Below are 23,909 nucleotides of genomic sequence, written 5' to 3'. Positions count from 1 at the left end.
GATAATTTCCTATGCATTAATTTCACTTTAGTCAGCCTTGGGAATCTAGAAAAATCTTAGTCCCTTGGAAGGTACATTTCAATGAGACACTTGTAAATTTTTTGCCTTATTATAGATAATGTGCAAGTCAGGAGTGAATGGATTTATGTTTTGTTAACTATGATTGATCTATTAGTAAAAGTCACAATTCCTCTCTGGTTCTATGGCCCATGAATAATAGCTTTCACAACTACCTCCTCAGTTCTTGGTCTCCGGTGCACTAGTGGTCCATATTCACTTGTAGATATTAAAGAAAATAGCTGTCAGCCATAAATTTACTTTCTCCTTAATATTTAAGAGCAAAGATATTTTGGGGCCTTTATTTATACACCCTGCCTCATATATGACCCTTCAGTTTACAGAACATTTACAATATCCTACACAGCATACTCAAAATCTGAAAAGTTGTATGATTTACAACTAGTATGATTAAGGAGAGTAGCTGCATTGCTTGAGCTTAAACTTACTAGGAGAAGGTAAATCGAAGATGAGGATTGTGATTAACATTTGTAGGGCTAGATATTGGACTCCAGTTCTGGCTGGCCAATCCCTCCTCTTCTTGCCAACTTGCTTTCTCTTATAGTAAAGTTTGGTTTTAACTTCCACTCTCTAATGTATTACCCTATAGATTTCATCTTCTTAATTTTCATAATTCACGGTTTGTGGAAATTGGAATATCATAATTTCCTTAAAGAGACACCAGATTACATTTCTACATAATTTATTTCTGGGTATACTTGAGTGCAATTTATCACATAATTCATTTTGGGCTATACATGAGTAATTAATTAGTACTAAAAATTTTCCTTGCAGCAGAAAACACATATAACTACCCATTAATTCTCATTATAATTAATATAACATTGCGGAGCTACTATTAATGGATGTAATTATATGCTATGGATAACTGTAAATTCAATCATTATATTAATAAAATATAAAATATTTCTGAAACAACTGGAAACTGTGTAGTCACTAAACTATCAGGGTGTGACATTTTGCCCACTGCAGGAGATACATGTTACACTTTTAAAAAATATATTTGATATCCAGTTTTATGCAAACTATAGTTGAGTTTTATTTTTTTTAATTTATCATTTTGAAGCTAGGAATAGAAATATGTCATGAAGGAATTCATCCTAAAATGATAAGGGCAAAAGTAAAAATGAGGGTTATAATGGAACAATAGGAGACCAATGGCCTAAGGGTAGGCTCTCCAGGGTCCTCTCCGTAGACAGGCTGATGTACGGCTGTAGAATCACTCAGTGAGAAAAGTGATTGCCGTGACAGCACACTGATTTGAGCTCTGATCTCCAGAATACTTGTAAAAGTTTTGATCTAGTCATGCATCTATAATCTTTACACTGGAGACACAGAGACAGGATCCCTGGACCTCTCTGGGCAGCCAGATCTGTCAGAGATCATCCCCTTCAGACCACTGCACACAAGAAATATTTCAGATACAGCCTCCATGACTACAGTATCTGATTTCTCTTGTTTCCCTCACAATTTTGCTAACTTTTGCTGTGTTGTGCTATTTTTTTTTTTTTTTTTTTTGGCTGTGCCTCTGCCAACTGCACATGAATCAAAGAACCAAGATGAGAGAGGGCTGGAGAATAATGCTCACTAGAGTTAACAACTATTAACTACAACCTTCAGCACAGTGGATAGGGTATACAAAGATTTTTGACAAGCATTCTTTCTTACAATTTTAGAAAAGTAGGCAAATAGTCTAATTGTATTTTTTATTGCAAATGTTTGAGGGCCTCATGGCAACCATTGATCAATTCCTTTACACATTCTCTTGGCTATATCCTCTGACTATGTCTCCACTTTATTTGATATTAAATTGTCCTTTTGCAACTCTAAGCTATCCTCAGTCCTATTTCATTTGGCTTTCAAAATTCTTTGAGCTAGTTTCCTCTTGGAGCTATACTTCCCCATTGTATGACCTTGCTTCTTGTGTCTATACTGATCTGCTTAACTTTTTTTTGTTGTTCTTTAAATGTTAGTTTAAATGGTACTTTTATACTTCATAATTTTCTAGTTAACTTAATGAAGAAAGTCTCCCTTACTATTTCCTCTTTAAAACCTTCAAAATGTTTTTTTTTTTTTCTTAGCACTTCCAGACTCTTAGCTTATTATATTGTGTGCATATGATTTGGGGAATCATTCTTTCTCCAGGTGATGGCTTAAAAAAAAGATACCTTCCATGTGTGTGAACAAATATGGTGCAGCGCCACGCCATGACACAGGCCAGCTGTAGTAAGGTTGTGTTCTCAGCCTTTACTTAGACGGTCCTTGTCTGAGGACCTTGTGGAAATGCATTCATGTTAGCTTTGATTCTGACGGCCACAAGACACAGCCCACAATAAGCAGTTTGAGGTGATCTTTTGCATGCTTATTTAGACTACAGTTGGCTTTCTCAACACTGCTTAATCCAGGAAGGTGAGCGGTATGCAGCTTTCATTTCCACTGTTCACCCAGAACTCAATATAATCTCTAGCAGATGGCAGTATCGAATAAACATTGGCTGAGTAAATCTATACCAGGTGTATGTTGAAAGACTGAGATTTTTTTTTCTTTTGGACTTTTTATGATAGACACGTATATAAAGGTTTTCAGCACCAGGTGGTAAGGAAGAGAACAATTTCCCCTGCCTCTCTGCTGAAATGTCCTCCCATGAATGAGAAGTTAATAGTCTGCTATCTCCTCGTATCATTGACGGAAGCATATGGCTCTTTCTTCTTGCCAGGTGTGTTGAGAAGAGCCCATTTCTTCCCAATAGTTAAAAAGAAGCAAAGACAGAGACAAGCATGAGGTCACTGTGAGTTATCACTCATGTCATAAGTGTAAGGGACATTGAATCATTACCAGATGAATTGAGGTTGAATTTTAGAGTTATAATGAGGTGTTTCTCTAAATGCCTATACAGGAATAAAGGTGAGCTTGATTCCATTAGAAACTGTGTTTCCATATAAAGAGTCCTTGTGTGTTTAAGAAAAGCCAAACTAAAAAATGCCATGATTTCCCAGCTTGTTCACAGATAATGGGTAAAAGCCTGCTTTTCCTGAATGTTTGCAAAAAGCAATTAAGAAATCTTTGAATTCCAGAGGATACTTCATTACTGTTTAGGAATGAAACTGTATAAATCAATGACAAGATGAAGATGGTATTGGAGTCTTACAAAAACAAATACTGAATAAGAATACTGGGTTTTGGGAGCCTATTTCTCATACTGAGATGCCTTGCCCATCCTTAATACAAGAAGAGGTGCTGAGTTGTACTATAGGTTGATATGCCATATTTTGTCTATATCCATAGGAGGGCTACACTTTTCTTGTTAGAAAGAGAGAAGGATTAGCATAGGGGAAGAAGTGGGGAACTAGGAGGACAGAAGGGAAGGAAAACTGCAGTCAGAATACAAAGCAAATTAATTGATTAATAAATTAATTAATTAAAGAATATGTTCCATCATATTTTCACTCCCTCTAGCACCTTTAACTGACTACAATTCACCCATAAGTTATAGTTTTGAACTTTACAATTAGGATAGCATATTGGTTTTATATAATCACTTCGTTTTTAAGTATGATTTTCTTAATCTATGCAGTTACTTAAATAGTCAATATTTATTGGCATTTGATAAAACATATGGGCATACTACCCCATATTTCCTAATATAGACAAAATGACAGAGCATATTGCAGTTCCTTTGACACTGATGAGTTGGTTTTGTTTTTTTGTTTTTTTTTTTAATAGTAATGCTGGGGTAGTTTGAGTATAACTGGCCACTATAAGCTCATAGAGAGTAGTTTTATTAGCGAATCTGGCTTTCTTGACTTAGGTATGGCCTTGTTGAAGGCATGCTACTGTGGAGGCAGACTTTCAAGTCTTACATATGCTCAAACCACTTCTTGTTGCTTGTGAGTGGAGATGTAAGCTCCATCTCTAGCACCAAGTCTGCCTACATGCTGCCTTGCTTCTCACCATGATAATAATCGACTAAATATCTGAATTGTAAGCAGCCACCCCAATTGAATGCTTTCCTTTATAAAAGTTTCCAGTGTCATGGGTGTCTCTTCACAGCAATAAAAACCTCAAGACATATGCTGTCCATGGATAGTTAATGGGGGTGCATAAAATCCTCCTTCCTTGCCATATTCCTGCTTTTTGTTGTTAACAACTTTTTTACCTTGAAAAATTGAGTCTAAGAATATGTTACTTTGAAAAAGAGGCTCTGCTTTTGTTTCCACAAAAGATGAGAACTTGTGGATTCCCTCTTGGCTAATATGATTTGATGTAACAGACCCCCCCCCAAAAAAAAGGTCTCCATGGACCTCTAAAAATACTTTGCCAAACAAACAGCAGGAAGCAGGTTCAGAAAACTATGCACACATTCCCAAAATAATTCTTTATAAGTGTTTCTTTTTATTCTAAAAGGGTTGGTTATAAGTGATTAATGGTCAATTTCTAAAAAAAAAACCAAATAAATAAATAAGGGGGATACGATATATAGAAATGATTTTTTTTTTTTTTTTTTTTTTTTTTGGTTTTTCGAGACAGGGTTTCTCTGTGGCTTTGGAGCCTGTCCTGGAACTAGCTCTTGTAGACCAGGCTGGTCTCGAACTCACAGAGATCCACCTGCCTCTGCCTCCCAAGTGCTGGGATTAAAGGCGTGCGCCACCACCGCCCGGCTAGAAATGATTACATTGGTATAGACTTTGATTTACTGACACAAATCAAAGTTGATTTTGCTACACTGTATATATGTATTTCTGCTCTTGTTTAATGTATTATGCTTGTGCAGCTCATTGAAAAATATAATGTATAGTTAAGAAATACAGATTAATAGAGAGTCATCTGTAATAATCAAACATTATAGTCATGTTAGTTAGGTTTTCTAGATGTACAGAGATATATTTCAGATAGATAAGCAATTTTCAAACACTTCAAAGAACTGTAGTATATGTCATTTAAATTACTAAGGATTCTGTTGACATGAGACACATTGCTTCTGGCAGCACCCATCTATTCCTGAGAGAATGTTTAGCTCCAAAGACACTCTACTTGAGCTTGTTTTCTTCCCACAAAGCTGGCCTCTGAGCACAGAACTTCCCCTGCCTCAGCCACTGACAATATGCGCAGTGTCCAGACAGGACAAACAGGATACAAGCAAAAAGACTGTCAAACCTTACCAAGACAGGATAAGATGACTTTTTTTTCCCAAATTTTTGTGCCTCTGAAAATGGTCTGTTAGTTACTCTAGACCTTAGCCAAAGTTGGTTGCCCAAACATTGTAAATGAGACTTTGAGTGATTTCCCAGGTAGCCAATTGTCTCTGTCATTTCTTGTACCTTTTGGAAGTTTCTGATAGCACTTCCTGTTTATTCAAGTAATATTGTTTCCCTTCTCAGGTCTTTGATGGCGTTGAAGACTAGATAGTTGTAGTTACTTCCCTCTCATGACTTAGCCAGGCTATTTTTAATATAAGACTTGGACTTCTTAAGATAGGTAGGATAACTATTGAAAGCATATGTATCTTCTTTGATGTTGTTCATGCTGGTTGTAATTCTATTTTTTATGTATGCTTTTGCCTCTTGCTTTCCCTGCACAATACTTGATACTTGTTCTTATTGTATATAATTTTATATTAGGCTTAGAACTTTCTTATTTAGACTAAAGAGGGAGGTTCTATGGGAACTCCTTCACCAATAGCCTTTAAGATACCTGCCTACTTTGGGCATGGTATCATGTACTATAAATGTAGACAAAAATCATGCATAGTCCTCTTGGCTGCTGTATTCATTTCCAGTTTCTAGTGTACACAGAGGACTGTGGATCCCTACCCTTTCTGCGAGTTTACCTCTAAATAATAACCTTTGTTATACTACATTCTGGGTTATCGTGGAACTCTTTTGTATGCAAACAATCACACCCAGTATTTTCTAGATGCCCACAAAGCTTAATGTTTCTCCTCCTGCCCAATGATAGTAGTTAAGAATTCGACTACTCTTTTGACCTTTTCTTGTCTCACCATCCTAAAGGAATGTATTCTACAATTCTGTATTACTTATTTGCTATTGAAGTTGGGTACCTTACTATTTTTAGGATAATTAGTGAAAAAGGAAGCCACAAATCTGAAAATTTGAAAGATTAAAGACTGCTAAATGGAAGGATTTGGAAAGAGGATAATATTATTTGATAATTAAAATGTAGTTATATAATATGTATAACATAATATAATTTTAAAAGTAAAGTGAACTAAATTTCTTAGGCTTTTGTCTAATTTTCTAAAAGTTTTACAAAATGTCTTGGGTCATAAGTTCCATCAGTATTTACAAAATGTATCTAGCAATGTGTTAACATGATTTTTTGTCTATGCTAATTAAATATTTTGCAAGATAATATTACTAGGATGAACTATATTACAACAGACATATATCTAAACCTGCTAGAGTAGGGAAGAGGATCACAAATTATAGGACTACAGAGTGAGTTCAGAACCACCAAGAAAGCTATTGAGACCATGTCTGAAAATTAAAAATGAAAGAGCTGAAGGTATATCTCAATATTGAAGCACTGGCATAAGAGGATCATGGTCCTGGCTTCAATCATCATAGCAGTCAGTGAGTCAAGCAACTAATAATGCTATGTGCTATGTTTATACACACAGAGTATATGACTTACACTGAAATGAAATTACAACAATTTGGGTACGTTTTCTAATAATAGTGTGTTATATAAGAATTTCTCATTCGTTTTTGTGCAAGTGTTTATCTCCAGACTGCCACTGATGCAGTGTATATGTGTAAGTATACACATATACATGTATATGCATACACATATGATGCAAGCATATATATATATATATATATATATATATATATATATATATATATGATGCACAGCTTGTTCAACCTGTTTAGTCTGTGTAATTTTTGTTACTTGTATCTATATTTTCAAGGCTAAACATTTGGTATTAAAAAAATCTCTCCTTTTCTTACTTTATTCATCAAGTGTATGCACTATGACTACCAATTTTATAGCTGGATTCTACTCTTATATATCTATTAGCACTGCACTAATTAAAGCCCAGATTGTCCTTGGGCTAGAGCAGGCCTATTTGGGTGTGCCACTGTCATCCCAGTCTCTTATAATCTTATTTCCATACATGAATCTCAGTGGCTGTTTTCAAATTATAAGCCAAAGCTGGGTCTACACTTCAGTGCTAGAGTGCATGTGTCTTTGGCATGATGCCCTAAGTTTGATCCCTGGTACTACCAAAAGCTCTACAAGTCAGAGGTCAGAACATACCATTGCCCTTCAGATCACTCACATAAAGTAAACCAGAGATGCTCATCCTGGTGAGTAATGACGTCTTTGCTCACCTCTTCACATCTTGTCAGTTTTTCTCTTCACCCATGTTGATATGCATCTTCATTTATTAGAGTTACCATTGGTTTAGTGTAGGAGAACCACTGAGACATCACTATCTCCTGTTCTTGCTATGCTTCGCTTTTACAACACAAGGCAACTGAAAAATTTTCCAAAGAAATCTAATTCAAATATTAAGACTTATATTAATTCTTATTAATATGTAGTATACACCACTTTCTATTTTTCTTATTTTATATATTTTTTTCTTATCCGTGTCACCAAGTTTTCAAACACATACTTATTTTATCCTAATCATCTAGAACAATGGAATATTGTCTCAGCACATTATGTTCTCTAGGTAGAGAGAAATTTGTCACATGAGAATTTTGATGTTGGAAAGTCCAATGAGAAAAGTTGATGACTTGTCATTAATTTTCAGGTCCCCAGAACCTGGCCCTATGAGACAACATGCATATTTTTTTCTAAGACTCAATTTAGCACACCCTCGCATAATATATTATGCATGAATTCTCAGGCTGTAGAATACTTTCTCTTTCTTTTCAGAACATTCCTACCATCTCCAACAGTAGAAAGAAGGTTAGTACTTCATCATGTATTGGCTTCTGTACTAATTTATTCAACAAAATGTCATTTGTTGAGAAGCATTGAAATATGTTAATCATATATGCTTTCCCTGTCACAGACTGTATCCAGAACAGGTTTGGTAGAAAAGACATCTTTTGTTAGGAAGAAATTTTAAAAGTTTATTTGAACAATGATTATTGATAATGCTAACAATGAACTTGCTAACAATGAACTACATATCCAACCGTCAAACTTGACAAACAAGTCATGGGTCTCAAAATTTAGGTGTCAAATTATAGAAAACCCTGTAAAAAAAAAAGTATCAGAGACAATCACATTCAAGGGAAACCATATAATAGAAACAGAGAGTTGTCCCAGCCAATGATTCATAATTGCTGAGTTCAACCTTAGACAGTAATTGTTAAAATATTGCTTATATCCAAGTAGCCCTGGAGACCTTGGAACATACAGAGGAAATCTGAAAGAACTAACATGTGTGTGTAGGGACCTCTCCTTTCCTTTTGCAGTTCTGGCCTCTTGGTTCCTAGAAGTCACTGTTGCCCCCAGTCCTTTTCTTCAGGCAGCATTCTCTGGTATTCCTCTTAGCAAGCCTCTTCTGTCATCTGTGAATAACAATAGAGAAATCCATTATCTATTTGAATAGCTAAGTAGAGATTAGACCTGTATTCAAGGTGTGAGTCAACTTGAGTCAGGTAACTCAGGTGGAAGGGAGAGTACCCATGCGACCAGGAAGTACCTTCCTCTCAAGCTGCCATCATTAAAAGAAGAGCATTCGTGCTAAGTACGCTCAATGTCACTGTCATAGAAATGATCCAAAAGACTAGAGTTCAGCTTCTGTCTCCTGCATTTATTGGATCTGCAAATTAGTGTTGCTGAACCTCTTAATAAATTCCTGAAAATCTATTTTTGTGTGTGTGTTGTTCACAGCACATGTCATAATTTAGGCATACTCAAGGTATTCTCTGTGCAATTGGATTCATCCTTGAGCTTTCAAAGGTATCATTGATACTCATATTTGCTCTATATAAAAAATATGTAAGTGGAAACTGTATAGCTTCTTTGAAATCATTGCTTAATTTCCATCTTTGAAAGCCGAGCTCTCAGAAAGTCTTCTTGTTTTGCACTTTGAGTTCCTTCCTTTCATAGAGCAATAGGTAACTTGCTTTTTGTTTCTTACCATTTGAAGGCTCCTACTATATTTAGAACTGGGACCATTTAAGGAAAGCTAGGAAATCTATTCAGACAGTCTTCCGAAAGCCCGGATTTAAATGCTATTTAACCACAGACAAAGAATGAGTGTGATTAGTTTAGATGCGCTCTATTAGCTTCAATTTATACGTGGGCAAGGAAGTTCAAAGATACCATTACATTACACTTTTTTTAATAACGCCTATGTAGCCGAATTACAGCTCTAGTACAGGTTCAGTAAATGTAGTAGACAAATTTCTTGTAGAAGCAGTAGGATATTTAATTGTATGTGTTCTGTAATTATGGAAGGCATCCAGAATAGTTGTATGGAATACAGTAATAATAAGGATATACTCTGATCAATAATTGTGTGTCAACTACACAGAAAATGATCAAAATAAATATCTCCTTTAATGATGGACAATGAAAACATCATAATTCTCATAAACAAGAGCAACAATGATAGGAAACATTTTATTCATTTTTGGCCATCTGAGCAACAATGCAAAGGACTTTGTTTAGCAAAGAAAACTGAGTAGGAATCAAAGAAAAGTAAACAGAGAAAATTATTTCCTACAAAATATATTCTACAATTATTATCTCCACAAAAATACAATGATACAAAAGCATCCAAATCCAGCTTCTCAGTGAGATGCATTTAATTCTAATCCCAGGCTTTATGAGCTATTATTATGTTCAGAAACAAAACTCACATTTAAATCCTTTACCCCGAGACAGATTTCTTTCAACTTCAAGGTTAGAGTCAGAAAAACAAAGAACCATCATTTCAAATTTTTTTGGAGTGTGTGAGACTGTGACATGGAAGCGTATTATTATTGAAATGAAACACATTAGTATAAATCATCCTAAGTAACTTATTCGTGTGTGTGTGTTTGCGTGTGTACGCTTATGGTATGCATTCATACACATGAGTATCTATGTGTCTATATGGACATTCATACAAATATGTGTCCATTCTTTTCTGTGTTGATGTTCATGTTTAAATTGTGCATTCATGCAGCTTTTATAGTGATGCCCACTGTTACCTTATCTCTTTGACTGACAGTGATGGGATTTCAGGCACGCTCAACCTTTCCAACAGTGCCAGTGATGGGATTTTTTGAAATCTTATTACTGGTTGCACTGCCTTGATCTCAGATGGAACTTTCAATCAAAAAGGCAATCAGAAGGTTATACATTTGTGAGATTCCCTGCAAAGCCAACGATCGCATAATACAACATGTTGCAAAGGACTACTTGCCTCCAGTCCTTATGTGGCTATAAAACGTAATTGGCTACTTAGCTCTCAGCACCCGCTTCCCTTCTCCAAAATACAGATAGCTCAGCTCTCTGTGGAGTCTCAGTGTGGAGTCGGCTGCTCCTAGGAGATTTCTAAGTCTCATGCAGAGACTTGTCTTACTTTAAGCATATGATTAAGCAAACTCTCAAAAGACTTATTTGTCTCTTTCTGAGGATTCTTGCCTCACTGGGGATACTGATGAATCCAAGTTTTCTTTCACGTTACATACACACATAAACTTGCCACCACCACCCCAAATTTTGTGATACAAAACATTTTTACTGTAAAGTTTGTATCATAGCACAATTTGGTGTGGGAAAGGTAACACATGAATATAATTTATAGCGTACTTCAGCCATATTATCATAAACCATTTTAAAAATATATTGACTATACTCATGGTGAGAATTTTATTAGGAATGGCTTACTAATATTTGGTAATATGTTTGTATGGAGATTCAAAAGTTGTTTGATCATATAACAGGGAAAGTAAAGGCAAGAGTTGATCCCGTGTGGCCTCCAGCCATGCAGGGATACCTCAGTTCCTCAGACAAGATCCCTGCAGTAGAATAAGCAGAGAGGGACTAACTTTGTTTCAACATATTATTTGGCACAGAATTCTTGGGCAATCAGTAAAAGAGACTGCTTCTTAGGACACATAAAGACCATGGACTCAACAAAAGGGGTGTCAAATGAGGCAATATTGTACTTGAAAAATAAACATACACGTGTGAAGATTCTTTTGATGTGTCAGTATTGCTAGCACAAAAGAAATTCATAAATATGAAATGATAATAAAGTTAAAATGCATTGCTTGAAAAGTTAAGGAAGGAATCCTTAAATCTCAATAAAATATTTTTGATCTCCATTGTAATATTTTGAATGTGGGAATTCTAATAAGTGTTTTGCTAAAAGAAATGTTATTGTTTAATTGTATGCTTGTGGATCTGTGAATATAATTTAAATGGAGCATACTCTAAAAGCATATTTCACATAGCAAAACCATATTATTCAAAAATAACCATACGTAGCTCCACTTTATCCAGCATATCAAGACTTTAGATTGACTTCAATCACAAAATGCTAGGATGGCAGTGGAGGGAAATGTTAATATGGAATTCATGTTTCCATGATGTCTTCCTGGATCAACTAAAATGTAAAGGAAAGTTTGGAAAACTGGTTCAGCATACATTGCCTCCTGCCCACAAGCACTATCAGATGAATATTATTCTTTTGTCCACCAACACTGAAGATGATGATTTTATATTTCTATTAAAGAATAGTGTGATATATCACTTAAATATGCCTCTGCATGACAGTTTTCTTAAAAAAAAAAAGAGAGAGAGAGAGAGATAAGTTTGAAGTGAAAGGAGAAGACAAAGCAATTCCACCTTAGTTTACAATGTGAGAGCTTGGAACTGACTTTTTATTGTTACTATAGCTGATATTAACAGTTTTATGACTCTTGTTAATCTGGTATATACAAAAGTCACAGTAGACTCCTTCTGACTTCATGAAAAGTTTTCAGTAGCCACTGAGATAAGTATAGAAAAGGATTGTGATCAGGCAATAGGGAACAATGAGGAGATGGTAAGCCCTTGGAAAACTATTAAACTTTAGTTGAATATTTAGTCAGTTTGTTTCTGTCATGATGGAGACAGCTTCCAGAAACGGACCTCCATCTCCAAGCGCAATCCATGTTTTCTTTAGCCCAGACTAGGTACTGAAGTAGCAGATGACAAAAGCCCACAGATCTTGTTCTAATGGATCCTCTAAGGATCTCGAAAAGAGTGGTTTTTAAATCTGCAGTGTCATCTATGTTCTCTCTCCAAATCCTGTTCTTCTGTCCCTTCATTTCTTCACAGTTTGGACTTGTATTTGTAGCCTTTTCCTATGCACAATTGTCTTCTTGTTCTTTTACCCTTTCTGCTAACTCCACCCTAGCCTCTACCTCCAGCAGCCCCCAAAACATACTTGACTGTTTTTTAGGTACAACATTTATTTTTATGTCTCTGATATTTTCTTGCTATGGGATCAATAGCAATCCATTTCTCGTCTCTGCTTTTTATTAAAATACTCTTAAAACTAAAAGTACCCCCACACTGTGATTTGATCACACAATTTGGAATTTTAGTTAGAGTCAATAGTTTTGTCAAGTGATCTTCACGTAGCTGGACAAAATGATGACAACAAAGGTATTTATAAAAATATATTTCACAAAGTAGGAAACAATACAGGAGTTTCTCTGAATACAACACATGGAGTAAATAAACAATATTGCATTAAAGCAAAGTATAAAAGTAAAATGATCTGCATGTAATACTTGAGTTGTATCATACATTTTCTACTCCTACATGGCAGGTTTGCATTACAAACTAAATATGCTCACACCTTCTAGCGCTGCTCGGTTTTTGTAGTCTAACACATTCTGCGCATCACCATGACCAGGGACAGAAGTGTAAGAAAACATAAGCAGTAAAATTATGTACAAATCAGTTCCTGCTTTAAATTCGTTGGGGGAGGACAACTTGAAGCATTTTTATTGGGTGGGGCATTATGGAAGTATCTAAAAGTCTAGAGTTTAAATATTCACAGGAATCAATATACTTTCAGATGTTTGTGCTTGTAGTAAAAACACCAAATACTAGGATTATGAAGAAAATAGAAAACAGTCCAAAAGTTTCTCTGGGAAATGCTGTTCCTGTTATTATCAGTCACAATATCACTTTCTACTCTAAAGAGACTATTACCTCTCCCCTTGATAATATTGCCTGCCATACTTAGCTCATCAAAATGTACATGTATTAAACATTCATTGTATAGATATTAATATAAAACAATCTAAAGGATTATTAATGGATATAATTTAGTTCTCCCCATATAATCCCTTAATCTATAGATTACCAACCTTAATAAATAAGAGCATTATTGGACATCAATAAAATATTTATTTTGAGGATTAAACAAATAAATTCACACGCTAGCAATAAAAGCATCTGTCTCTGATGTGGTCCACTGTGGAATAGAGTTTATCTCTGTGTCCTTGTGGAAGAAGATGAGGTGGAGGGAACCAGGATTTCTGCTTCTAGACACAGCCTGTTTGAATGGCATTTCTCTCCTCCCACCTTTCAGTTGGCATTCCCCACCCTGGAATGGATTACGAACATGTGAATATTTTAAGGCTCGACACAATATTTAAAGATGCTATTCAGTCTCTGGTGAGTGGGGCCAACATTTATGTACAACGTGTGGTCACCGTACCATATAATCTAGGAGGCCTCCCCAAACTCCACAAAGTCTTAACGTACAGCGGACCAAAGTATTGCTTTATCATTTGTGACGGGATCCTTATTGGTGAAGGGGAAAAAAACCATTTGCACTCATAAAAATCCTTGCAGAAGACACATATCAGCAGCAGAATCCTTGCAGGTCCATTTTTTTCTAATAAAGCACCTTTTAATTTTGTTTTTTTTTTCCTCTTAAGCAATTCTCTAATGGTTAACTAGGATCCCAATCACTGACTGAGGCAGTCAGTTAAATATCAAATATTCAAAGACTTCTAGACACTCCACATACTTAATTCACACTCCACAAGATTTATAACCTCCTAACATATACTTTTTATTTTTATTATTTTTTTGGTTCAACATTAAAATGTGGTTGAGTTTATAGATGATTGGTGCTAAACTTGCCTCTAAAACAAATAGCCACATTTGTTGTATCTAAGGGGAGTGACCCTAGAATATTACAGAATGCTCAGTTCCATTGATAGTTTATATAATCCACTGTCAGGTTTCTTTGTCACTTTCACCAACAGAGTAGAGTTCGCCCAGTCTCTTAAAGCGGGGACCCCAGTCACTGAGGTAGTCAAAATTCTGGTCTGAGTCTGATGTGGTGGACTCCAAGGAGCTGAGGGAGCCAGCCACAGACCCTCGGCCTTCATAGCCATAAATCTGAATGGAGTCATATGGTGGGGCCGTGGGGTCATTATCTGCCTCATGCAGCCTTACATTTATAAATTCATCGACATCAACACCATTTGGAACTGGAGCAAGCCCTTGCCTTGGCATAAACTGCAAATCTGGTTTAATATCCTTACGGGGTAAAAATCCATTAATTCCATCTGGATTTTGCAAAGTTGCAATGTCAAAAGCCTCTGTATCCTCCTCGCCGCCTCCTTCATCATCGTAGCGGATGATGTTTTCTCGAACATCTTCGTCGTCTTTGATAATTAATGGCTCATTTTTATGCCGCCTCAGGGTAACGAACAGGACCACAATGACTGTAAGAAAAAAAATACCAAATCACAATCAGTCAAAAAGCATTTCCTGCCACAATCAAAGCAGAATAGATGATGGGGGAGAAGAGCTTGTTAAAAAGCTCCTGTTTACAACCTTTTCAATCCTGGGCCTTGAGGCTAGTGCTAAACTAGTCAGTCATGCTCACACCCAGACTGCCAAAATCTTTAATGCCAAATCAAGCTAAACAATATAGAAAATAACATTCGCAGCATGAGTAACATGTTAGTATATTGTGTGAACTATTCTCTATTCTTGGTTTCTGGTCGTGTTTCTTATATGTAGTATGCATGGTATTTGAAAAATTCTTTTTTATGGTGGTGTTGCTGCTGATAGCAGTAATGAAAACTCGGGTGTTCTACATACTTTAAAGCACTCAGTCACTGAGTTATGGTCACAATGATATTATAATATGTAAGATATTCTCCAATTAAATGATGTGTTACTTTCATACAATGTATAGATTTCTAGATAGATAATGTCTTATATTCAATGATAATTGACAATCCCCTATCTAGAAAGGTTGTCCCAATGTAGGACAAGAGAAACAAGTATTATCAAAGTAGTTGACCAGCCAAACAAATCATGAACTGACACAATCCTTAAGACAGTTTGTTTTTCAAGATAAAGATAATTCCCTTTGATATTTTTTTAGAAATAAAGGTACAGATTATGTGTTATTGGGCCACAGAGTCTTAACGTGTGGCCCAAGATAGCCTGGAACCCCAGAATCTCCACTTTCTCCCAAGTGCTGGCTAATAGGAATGATTTCACTGTTAAGGCTTATTCTTACTTCCATATTGAGAATTTTTAATGGAAAGGTAATAGACCTTTTCTCTCAGTTTGCATTCATTTTTTTTGTAATTTTAACTTATATCAATGAAAATATCTATAAAATAGATTGTTGTTTGAATGAGAGCATATTTTTGAATATATATATCTTTGTATCTCACTGAACTATGAGATCTAATGATGCAATTTCCTAGTCCATGCATTGCTTATATTCAATGGTAATGTGGATAAAGGAGAACGGCCTGCTGTAATAAAGTCATTTGCAACCGGTGATTTAACTGGTGTTAGGATGAGTGTAGGGAGCAGGATTCCCAATCCTATTGCCATGCTTGTGATGGGTTGAAAAAGGCACTAAAACTCCTGTCAAACAAAGCCAAGTTTTCACTACTCTTTCTCACATAATAGCTTCTGACTTTGAGAGTCCTTCTTCCCCTAAAGAATGTTAACTACATCCCAGAGCTTGATATCTTTATTTATAGCCAGTAATGACTTGAACCTATGAAGGCGATACCCACCTAGCAGCAAAATGATGCATGCTAGTATGGCAATTAAGGCTCCCATACTGAGTCCAATAGGAAGGACATAAGCTTCAACATTGCATGACTGGACCACACCATCATTGCTACAGCCACAGACCCGGATAGTTAAGGTACTGGTGCTGCTCAGAGGGGGATTCCCACTGTCACTGATCACTATAGGTAAAAGGTAGACTTCTTGCTTCTGCCGGTTGAATCCATTATGCTTTGCCAAAATGCTCAGGGAGTTATCTAGAAAAAAGTGGAAGTGACAGTTACTTGCACCATTTCAAAACATACACCAAAATAGTACTTGTTTTTTTTTTTTTCTGGGCTACAGATCCTGTGAACCTTTCAACTACTTCAAATGACAAAAGGGCCAATCACAGTCTCTCCTTCTTTACCTCTTCCAATTTTACCAGTTGACACAGACCAAAATATCCACAGCAAAACATAGTGTATGAATGGATCGCAGTGATGAGATAGTAAGAGCTAATTTTTTTTTTGTAAATGGAAAGCATATTTTATTAAAACAATCTTCAAGGAGTTTTTCAGGAGGCCCATGTTACACCATCTCCCATAGATATGTACATAAGTTTATAATGAAATTATGGAAGTTAATTAGGTAGAACATTGCTATATTGAAAAGGTCTACTTGAGAAACTCTGTATTGAAAGACAGATTGGATGGAAATATGAACACACAAAGCTAACTTTATTGAATAACATGCTACCTAGACAACAGCCAGGATGCCCTGAAGCATTTATCTTGAGATAATAAAAGCCATATTTCTGTCAGTTGAAGGAGCTCAACCATAAATATTAAACTTCTATAGAGTTCTTTATGTACGTTGTTATATAGGCAAGGAAATTGGAAGTAAAAGCAGGAATTCAATTTTGCATTAGTTATATGAAGATTGGCATTGGCTATGTGAAGCTGTAACTGTGAGCATTTAAGTAATATGTGATGTTGTGATTTCAGCTTGAACTAAAATTAGTTCGTGAGAAGTTACTAGTTCCATACTGTTTGTAGAGTCATTATTACTTCACCCTAGCAATGGACACTTCAATTGTTCCTCATCATCAGGAGAATGATAGTCACATTATTTACATTTTGTCGGTTCTTTTATTTTAATCAATAAAAGACACATCAATATTCAAAATGAGAATGTGATTATCTCGCAATTGTATTCCAGTCAAAATAAAGAAACTTTAGTTGCTGTGTTAATATTATTTGGACAAAATCACTATTTCAATCGGGAAATTTTCCAATATTGACAAACTCACAGACAGCAGAATGCTTGGTTAATTCATTATTTCACTAAATGATATTGTCTATGATTCCAAAGCTGTCTAATTTCTGGTCATGAGTGTGCTACTGATTTCTAAAACAGTCAAATAAATGGACGATGATTTTATTCAAATGGCTTTATTATGTTGAATCGTACCATATAATAACCTCTATTAGAATTTCATAGAAAAATGGAAATTATTCTCCAAAATAGATGCATAATTATGTGTAATTTTATTTTGTTTAAGATATAAGCAGGCCTATAATGCTTTAGTAGTAAGTAGTCAAACAGAAAAGTCACTCTGAGTTAATAATTTTTTTTCTAAATTTCTTTTGGTCGTGTCTCATTATATAGCAATTTGCACAGCAAAAAGGTTTTCTACTAGAGTTAAGTAGTGATATACCAAATGATCCGGTAATCTTTTTTTCCATGACCTAGAAGGAAATACCAGTCAATTAAAAGCAGGATCTCGTTTTCTCATCACAGATCAGAATCTATGGTTGTTTTGAATTTTCAGAAAGTGCATGACAAGTCGGAGCACCATGAATTAGCACAGGAAATATTTGTCAGATGGCTTCATGTCCTGTAGTTCATAACTTGAGATACAAATTGTTTTCATCATATAAAATTAATAAAATTGCACTGAGGCTTTTTCTCTTGGTGATTGTCTTTTGGTGGCTGACATTATTTATATGAGAAAGTATTGCTACATAGTCTCCTTTAATGTATCTACAGGGATAATTGAAGCTGCAGCAGAAATGATACTTGCAGACCAAAGCCATGACTTGTTGTTCTGTGAAGCCATGGAGAATCTAATATTCACTGCCACTTGTATTTCTGTACTAACTCTAGAATTTGCATTTGTGTTGTCCTTTCTAGATGCATGAAATTATTGCATAAGGGAAGTACAGGAGTTCTGTTCTCTGGGTTTTACCTCCAAGCCCTAGGCAATACCAAATTATTCTATTTTTTTTAAAAAAAATTTTGAATGTATTATTGATATACTTAAGTTTATTTTCAGCTAACTAAATTAAATAATCACTATGAAATATATCTAAATATAAAATAACAATTTAGAAATGTTCCTGTAGGAATTTATTATAAACTTACATTGAGCTTTTCTTTTATTAAATTTATTAACTTTAATATTATAATTCTTAATGTTTGATATTTTATGCACACACACATATGCTTTAATTAATTAAGGTTGCTTTGGGTATTATTCCCCTTTCATTTTATGATATAATTTGGAATTTTCATTTTTCCACACAGATAATTGATTTCCTAGAAATAAATTATTGTCTAAGTTCTCCTTTTCACACTGATACTGATTAGTCTCTCAAAAGTCAAATACACTGGACTCACACCACTTCAGGAATTTCTATTGTATTTAAACCTTGTTATCATTTTCAATTTTGCACTTCTGGCATCCTTTATTAATATGAAAGTATTATACTAAACTTTGAAATTTCTCTTCTACCATGTGCTTCTGTACGAAATTGAGCTATTATTGTCTATTTGCTGTTCTCTGACAAATATAGATGCAGAATGCCAGTCTCCGTGAGAATTCTTTTAATAACTTTGGTAAAAATGTATGAAAACTGAAATAGATCTTATATAATATAGAGGAATTTGGAGAGCCTTGATAACTTTAAGGCTATTAGTCTTTACCAAATCATGATTTATCTTATTTATTATATCATATGTTAATAAAACCATATTAGATACAAGCAACATCCTATCTTTGTCTTGTTTTATTATTTTTGTTTTATAATGCATATTATTGCTATAGTAAATATTTATAAATTTAGTTATATTGTAAAATCATATTGTCAATAAACTATTGCAGTTGTATAAAATGTAACTGCTTTGTCAATTGCTTTTATTTTCAACAAACTTAATCACTTTTCTTTTAATTTAAAAAAATATAACTGTTATTAGACAATCTTTTGTAGTATAGAAGCAGGCAGAGCTCCTGGATACTTATGAAAATTATAAAAGGATATGACATTGTAAGACTCACAAGATGGTTCTGAAGAAAAGAAGTAAATAAAAAACATATATATTTAAACATAAAGAAAGAAATAAACGCATCATATTCAAAACTTGGAAAGTGACAAAATCTTGAAAGTGATGGAAAACTCATATAAAACTTGAAACTCATATAAAACTTGAAACTCATATAAAACTTGAAAGTGATGGAAAACTCCGTACGGTGATATGGAAAGAAACTATTCAGCCATTAATAGCAAAATTTTCATACACATAATAAATTAAACACATAAAAAACTAGTAATTACAGGAAATTTAGCTAAGCTCTCTCCAAAATCTGTTTTGTGTGTGTGCTTGCACACGTGTGCATAAAGGGTTTGTGTGTGTGTGTGTGTGTGTGAGAGAGAGAGAGAGAGAGAGAGAGAGAGAGAGAGAGAGAGAGAGAGATGACAGCGACAGAGAGATAGAGAGAGAAACAGACAAGAGAGAGACCGACAGGGAAAAACAGAGAGACAGAAACAGACAGACAGAGACTGAGCTATTATCACATATCAAAAGGATTAAATTTGTTACCAGTATTTACTGAAAAAAAGTATTCTATATACTAAAAGCAAAATTTGCAAATGGTAATTCAAATGCAGGTTAAAAATAAGGAAGATCAGTGAAGATTATCATGTAATTTTAAAAGACAGTGCAAGCACATAATTTTTGCTTATATGTCTTAACTGTTTTGAAAGAATTACATCAAATACTATATATTTAATAAGTTGTACTTATCACATTTAAAAATACAAAACTAGAGTGAAATACTACAATATTCTTCTTTCAATAATAAAGAAAACTTTAGCAATGGTAAAATGTCAAATTTTTCACACCAGAAGTACACGAGCATTCCACTTAACAACTGAAGAATAAATATTTTACTCAAGTGTATTGGGCACATTCAGCATTAGAAATTGTCTAAAGCACAAAGTAATTGTGACATAATAGAAACGACACAACGAAGGTTCTTCAGCCACTCCAAAGTATGATCTCACTATATGGAATTAGAAATCATTAAGAAAGTAATTAAGGTTTGAAAATTTGTGGAAGTTAAATAGTATGGAGTTCAATATCCAGATGGTCAAGAAAAGGTATTAGAGAATTAGAATATATGATACATCAGCATATGTATGCATGTATAAGTAAATATTCAACAAAGAAAAAGGCATAGGCTAAAACTCAAACATGTGTGAAAGTAAAACTCTGCTTGACTATATCAAGAAATCATAAATATCTCAAAATAATAACTTTTTTTCACACCTAGACATCAGAAAAGAAGAGCAGAGTCATCTTAGAATGGTAAAAAGTATAAAAAATTGAAGAAATAGAGAGTAAATTAATGAAATATTGAAGAGAAAATCAAATCTTTTCACATTTTGGCAATTGATACCTAGTCATATGTTGTCTTAATGACAAGGTTTCATTCATTCTCAAGTAGTATTTGGTTCAAATTAATTTTTATTTATCTTATATCAGTCATATTCCCAAGAGTATTGTGAGTAGAAGAAATTGCATTGGCCCCTGTACCTTGTTCTGATTTTAAAGGAAAGACCTGACTTGAAGTAGTTGAGGAAATGGCTGGTGTTATTTATGGAAGATATTTCCCTGTTGTTGGTTTATTCATTTGATGTATTCATGTTCCTCTTTCTTTTTAGTTTCCCTTATGTTTTGTTTTATTTTTCTAATAATAGAGGAAGGTCTTGACACAGGACTATGCATTTGTTTTAAGTTGGCTTCAATTGACTATGGAATTACTGGAAAGCTTTGGATTGCTTGTATTTTAATATTGTATAATCTTGTGGTTTTTTCTTCTTAGTCTGCTCTATTTTGACTTCTGTTGCCACTTACAGTATTTTTGGCATTTATCTAATTATTTTGAGTAGTATAAATGTTAGACTATTCTTGGTACTGATGTATTAGAGGAATCAGGAATATATTATAAACTAGAAAACACATAAGACAAAAGACACAATAACTGGAACTCATGTGCATATACCACATGATCTCTTTCCTTTCCTTACATTTTTGAAATTAAATATTTGACAACAGCATTATTTAAAAGATAGAGCTATTTTGACTTTTATCTATTTAGGATATAGAATTTTCTATGTGGAGCTAATCCCCAACTGGATGGCAACTAGCTTAGAAAGTACATGTGAGCTGCACACTCCTTGGCTCTCTGATGCCTTCATTTAGTGATGTAGTCAATATTTATATTACACATATTTCTTTCAATAAGGGGTTTTCAGTTGTTTATTGTTTTGCAGTGCTCTATGAACATGATGCCAAGGAGGATATTTTTAAAATCTTGCTTCTATTTATGTCATTTTTCTTTAGAATTGATCAATGAAGAAAATAGTTTAGTAGAGAGTAACGTGGATGAATAAGAACAGACATGCTTAAAATAAATTAATATTAAAATGGTATAAATATTGTGTTTTGCCTACCTTAGTCTAGAAAGACAGGTGTATGCCATGAATAAATTATAAGGACAAGATAAATATTAGTTATTTTCAAATACATAGACTTTAGGTGTTTTGGACAGCATAAACCAGTTATGTCTTTGTATAAATACTATTTCAAATTCTAGAAACAAATCAAGAAAGTATTTTAGCTTCAGTATTCATAATTTACTTTTCCATGATTTATCATGCCGTCAGTCCCCTTGTTCAGCCCATTTTCTTTGCAATCACTTTAGTTTTAACTAATTTAATATCTGATTAATTAAAACTAAAATCTATTTCCAAATAGTAAAGAAATGAAACATTTTGCAGGAATCAATAAGTCTGTCCATCAGAGAATTTTTGTTAGTGAAAAATTTGCGATATTATATTAATAAAAATGAATGTTATAGCATCTCTGAAAATACATTCAGGTATATTTATACATATGGATATAGACATATTAATATAAATATAGGAATACAGAACTTTACCCACATGTACATTTTCTACATTAATGTCTAAATTTATAATTTTATAATCATAAATTTATACACCGTATATATCTCTTTTGTTATATTAGTAACATTCTCTTGATAAAGTTATGGATATAAACAAAGAGACTTAGCTTTTATACTTCTGCTTCTATAATAGCATAGAGATTTATTTTCCCCTATGTGACTTACATGTCCAAGACTTTTCCCAGTTTCCGTCTCTCTGGGCCATCATGACCCTCCTTCATTTTCTACACTTTACCTCTCCTTCTATGCTTTGAGCCAAATTTCTTCCTTTACTAAAGCTTTCATACTATTATTTTGACAGATAATTTTCTTACTTCTCCTGATCCATAGTTTAAGCAGTGAATAACTTTTGTTTTATTTTTTGTCTAAATATTATTCCCTTAATATTTAAATATTATTTTTGAACTATTTTTTCCAAATGTCTATAGAAAATTTAGTGGCTGCATCTCCAATAATATAGTTTGCATTTTCAGCAGAACACTATTATAAAAAAATGATAGAGTAATGGAGATTTGATAGACACTGCAGATATGAAATAAATGAAACCTCCAAGCAACAAATAGTCAATTTAAATGCATAATAAGTGTTCAGCAAATATTTGTTAGATAAATAAATGACTAAGCAATCATAAGTTATATTCTCATTTATTTCTCTTCATATGGCTTGATAAGAAGGAAGTTATATGTGGCTAAAATAAATCAAAGACATAGTTCAATTTCAAACTATTGGGAAGCATATACAGCCTATGATTGCATATGGAAATTTGAAAGACTGATAGCTTATAAATCTTTCTTTGAGAGTGCTTTATATCATAGAAAGTGAGCAATAAGCTGAGAAAGTATAGGTGCAAGCAAGAGATCTCAGCGAAGATCCAGCCTAAGTACTGAAAAAGCCATCATGTAAAATCGGTGTTCCATGGATTTCCCTTTCCTTGTTAAAATGGAAACCTTTGTCCTCCATTTAGTCAGGAGCCTATGTTTAACAGCCCCAAAGTATTTTCCTCATGATTATTGATAATATTTTGTCACTCAAAATTGGGAATCCAAAGGATATTCTTCACAGAAGGTAATATTCTCATTTTTTTTTAACTTTAGTAATAGCTACATTTGTTGTGGCATTACTGAACTTGTGTCTCTCAGATTCCTGCATTGAAACCAACACTGTTCCTGTATGGGGACATGCAGAGACTGATGGAACCACAATATTTGATGAGGTGCTCATCCAGGATAAGCTGATAGGAGAGAGGCTGAAGAGCTGGCAGTCTCTATTCCCTGCTTTCTGCACTCACACAGAACAACTATCATGGAAACCTGTGGGTAGTAGTTTCCTATATGTCAAGAGAAGAGGCATCAAGATGAAACCTTCACCAGAATCTAATTTAGTCTTCTTGTCTCTAAGAAATTAATTTCTATTGCTGAAACCATCAGTTTGCAGTATATTTATTAAATTTCAAGAGCCGACTAAGACCCTGTTGTAATCATGCAAAAATTCATGCTATAAAAAT

At 34.2% G+C, this 23,909-nt stretch overlaps 1 protein-coding gene across 8 annotated transcripts in view; it reads right to left on the bottom strand.

Moving 5' to 3' along the window:
- Positions 1 to 8,081: 8,081 nt before the first annotated feature.
- Positions 8,082 to 23,909, bottom strand: part of Cdh8 (cadherin 8) — a 334,430-nt gene continuing 318,602 nt past the window's right edge. For 4 of the 8 annotated variants that reach the window (XM_057753478.1, XM_057753479.1, XM_057753477.1 and 1 more), the window contains 2 exons: positions 16,119 to 16,370; positions 9,500 to 14,795 (listed from right to left, as the gene is read on the bottom strand). In XM_057753478.1, the coding sequence (XP_057609461.1) occupies positions 14,302 to 14,795; positions 16,119 to 16,370 (746 nt within the window). In that variant the 3' untranslated portion in view covers positions 9,500 to 14,301. Of the gene's footprint in view, positions 8,628 to 9,499; positions 14,796 to 16,118; positions 16,371 to 23,909 lie in introns of those variants that run through there. The other 4 variants (XM_057753481.1, XM_057753483.1, XM_057753482.1 and 1 more) reach the window with 3 other exon arrangements.

This window comes from Chionomys nivalis, chromosome 21 (genome assembly GCF_950005125.1).
Source record: "Chionomys nivalis chromosome 21, mChiNiv1.1, whole genome shotgun sequence".
In the NCBI taxonomy this organism is placed as follows: Eukaryota; Metazoa; Chordata; class Mammalia; order Rodentia; family Cricetidae; genus Chionomys; species Chionomys nivalis.
The sequence above is the reverse complement of the archived record's forward strand: the minus strand, read 5'-3'. Positions and strand labels throughout refer to the sequence as shown.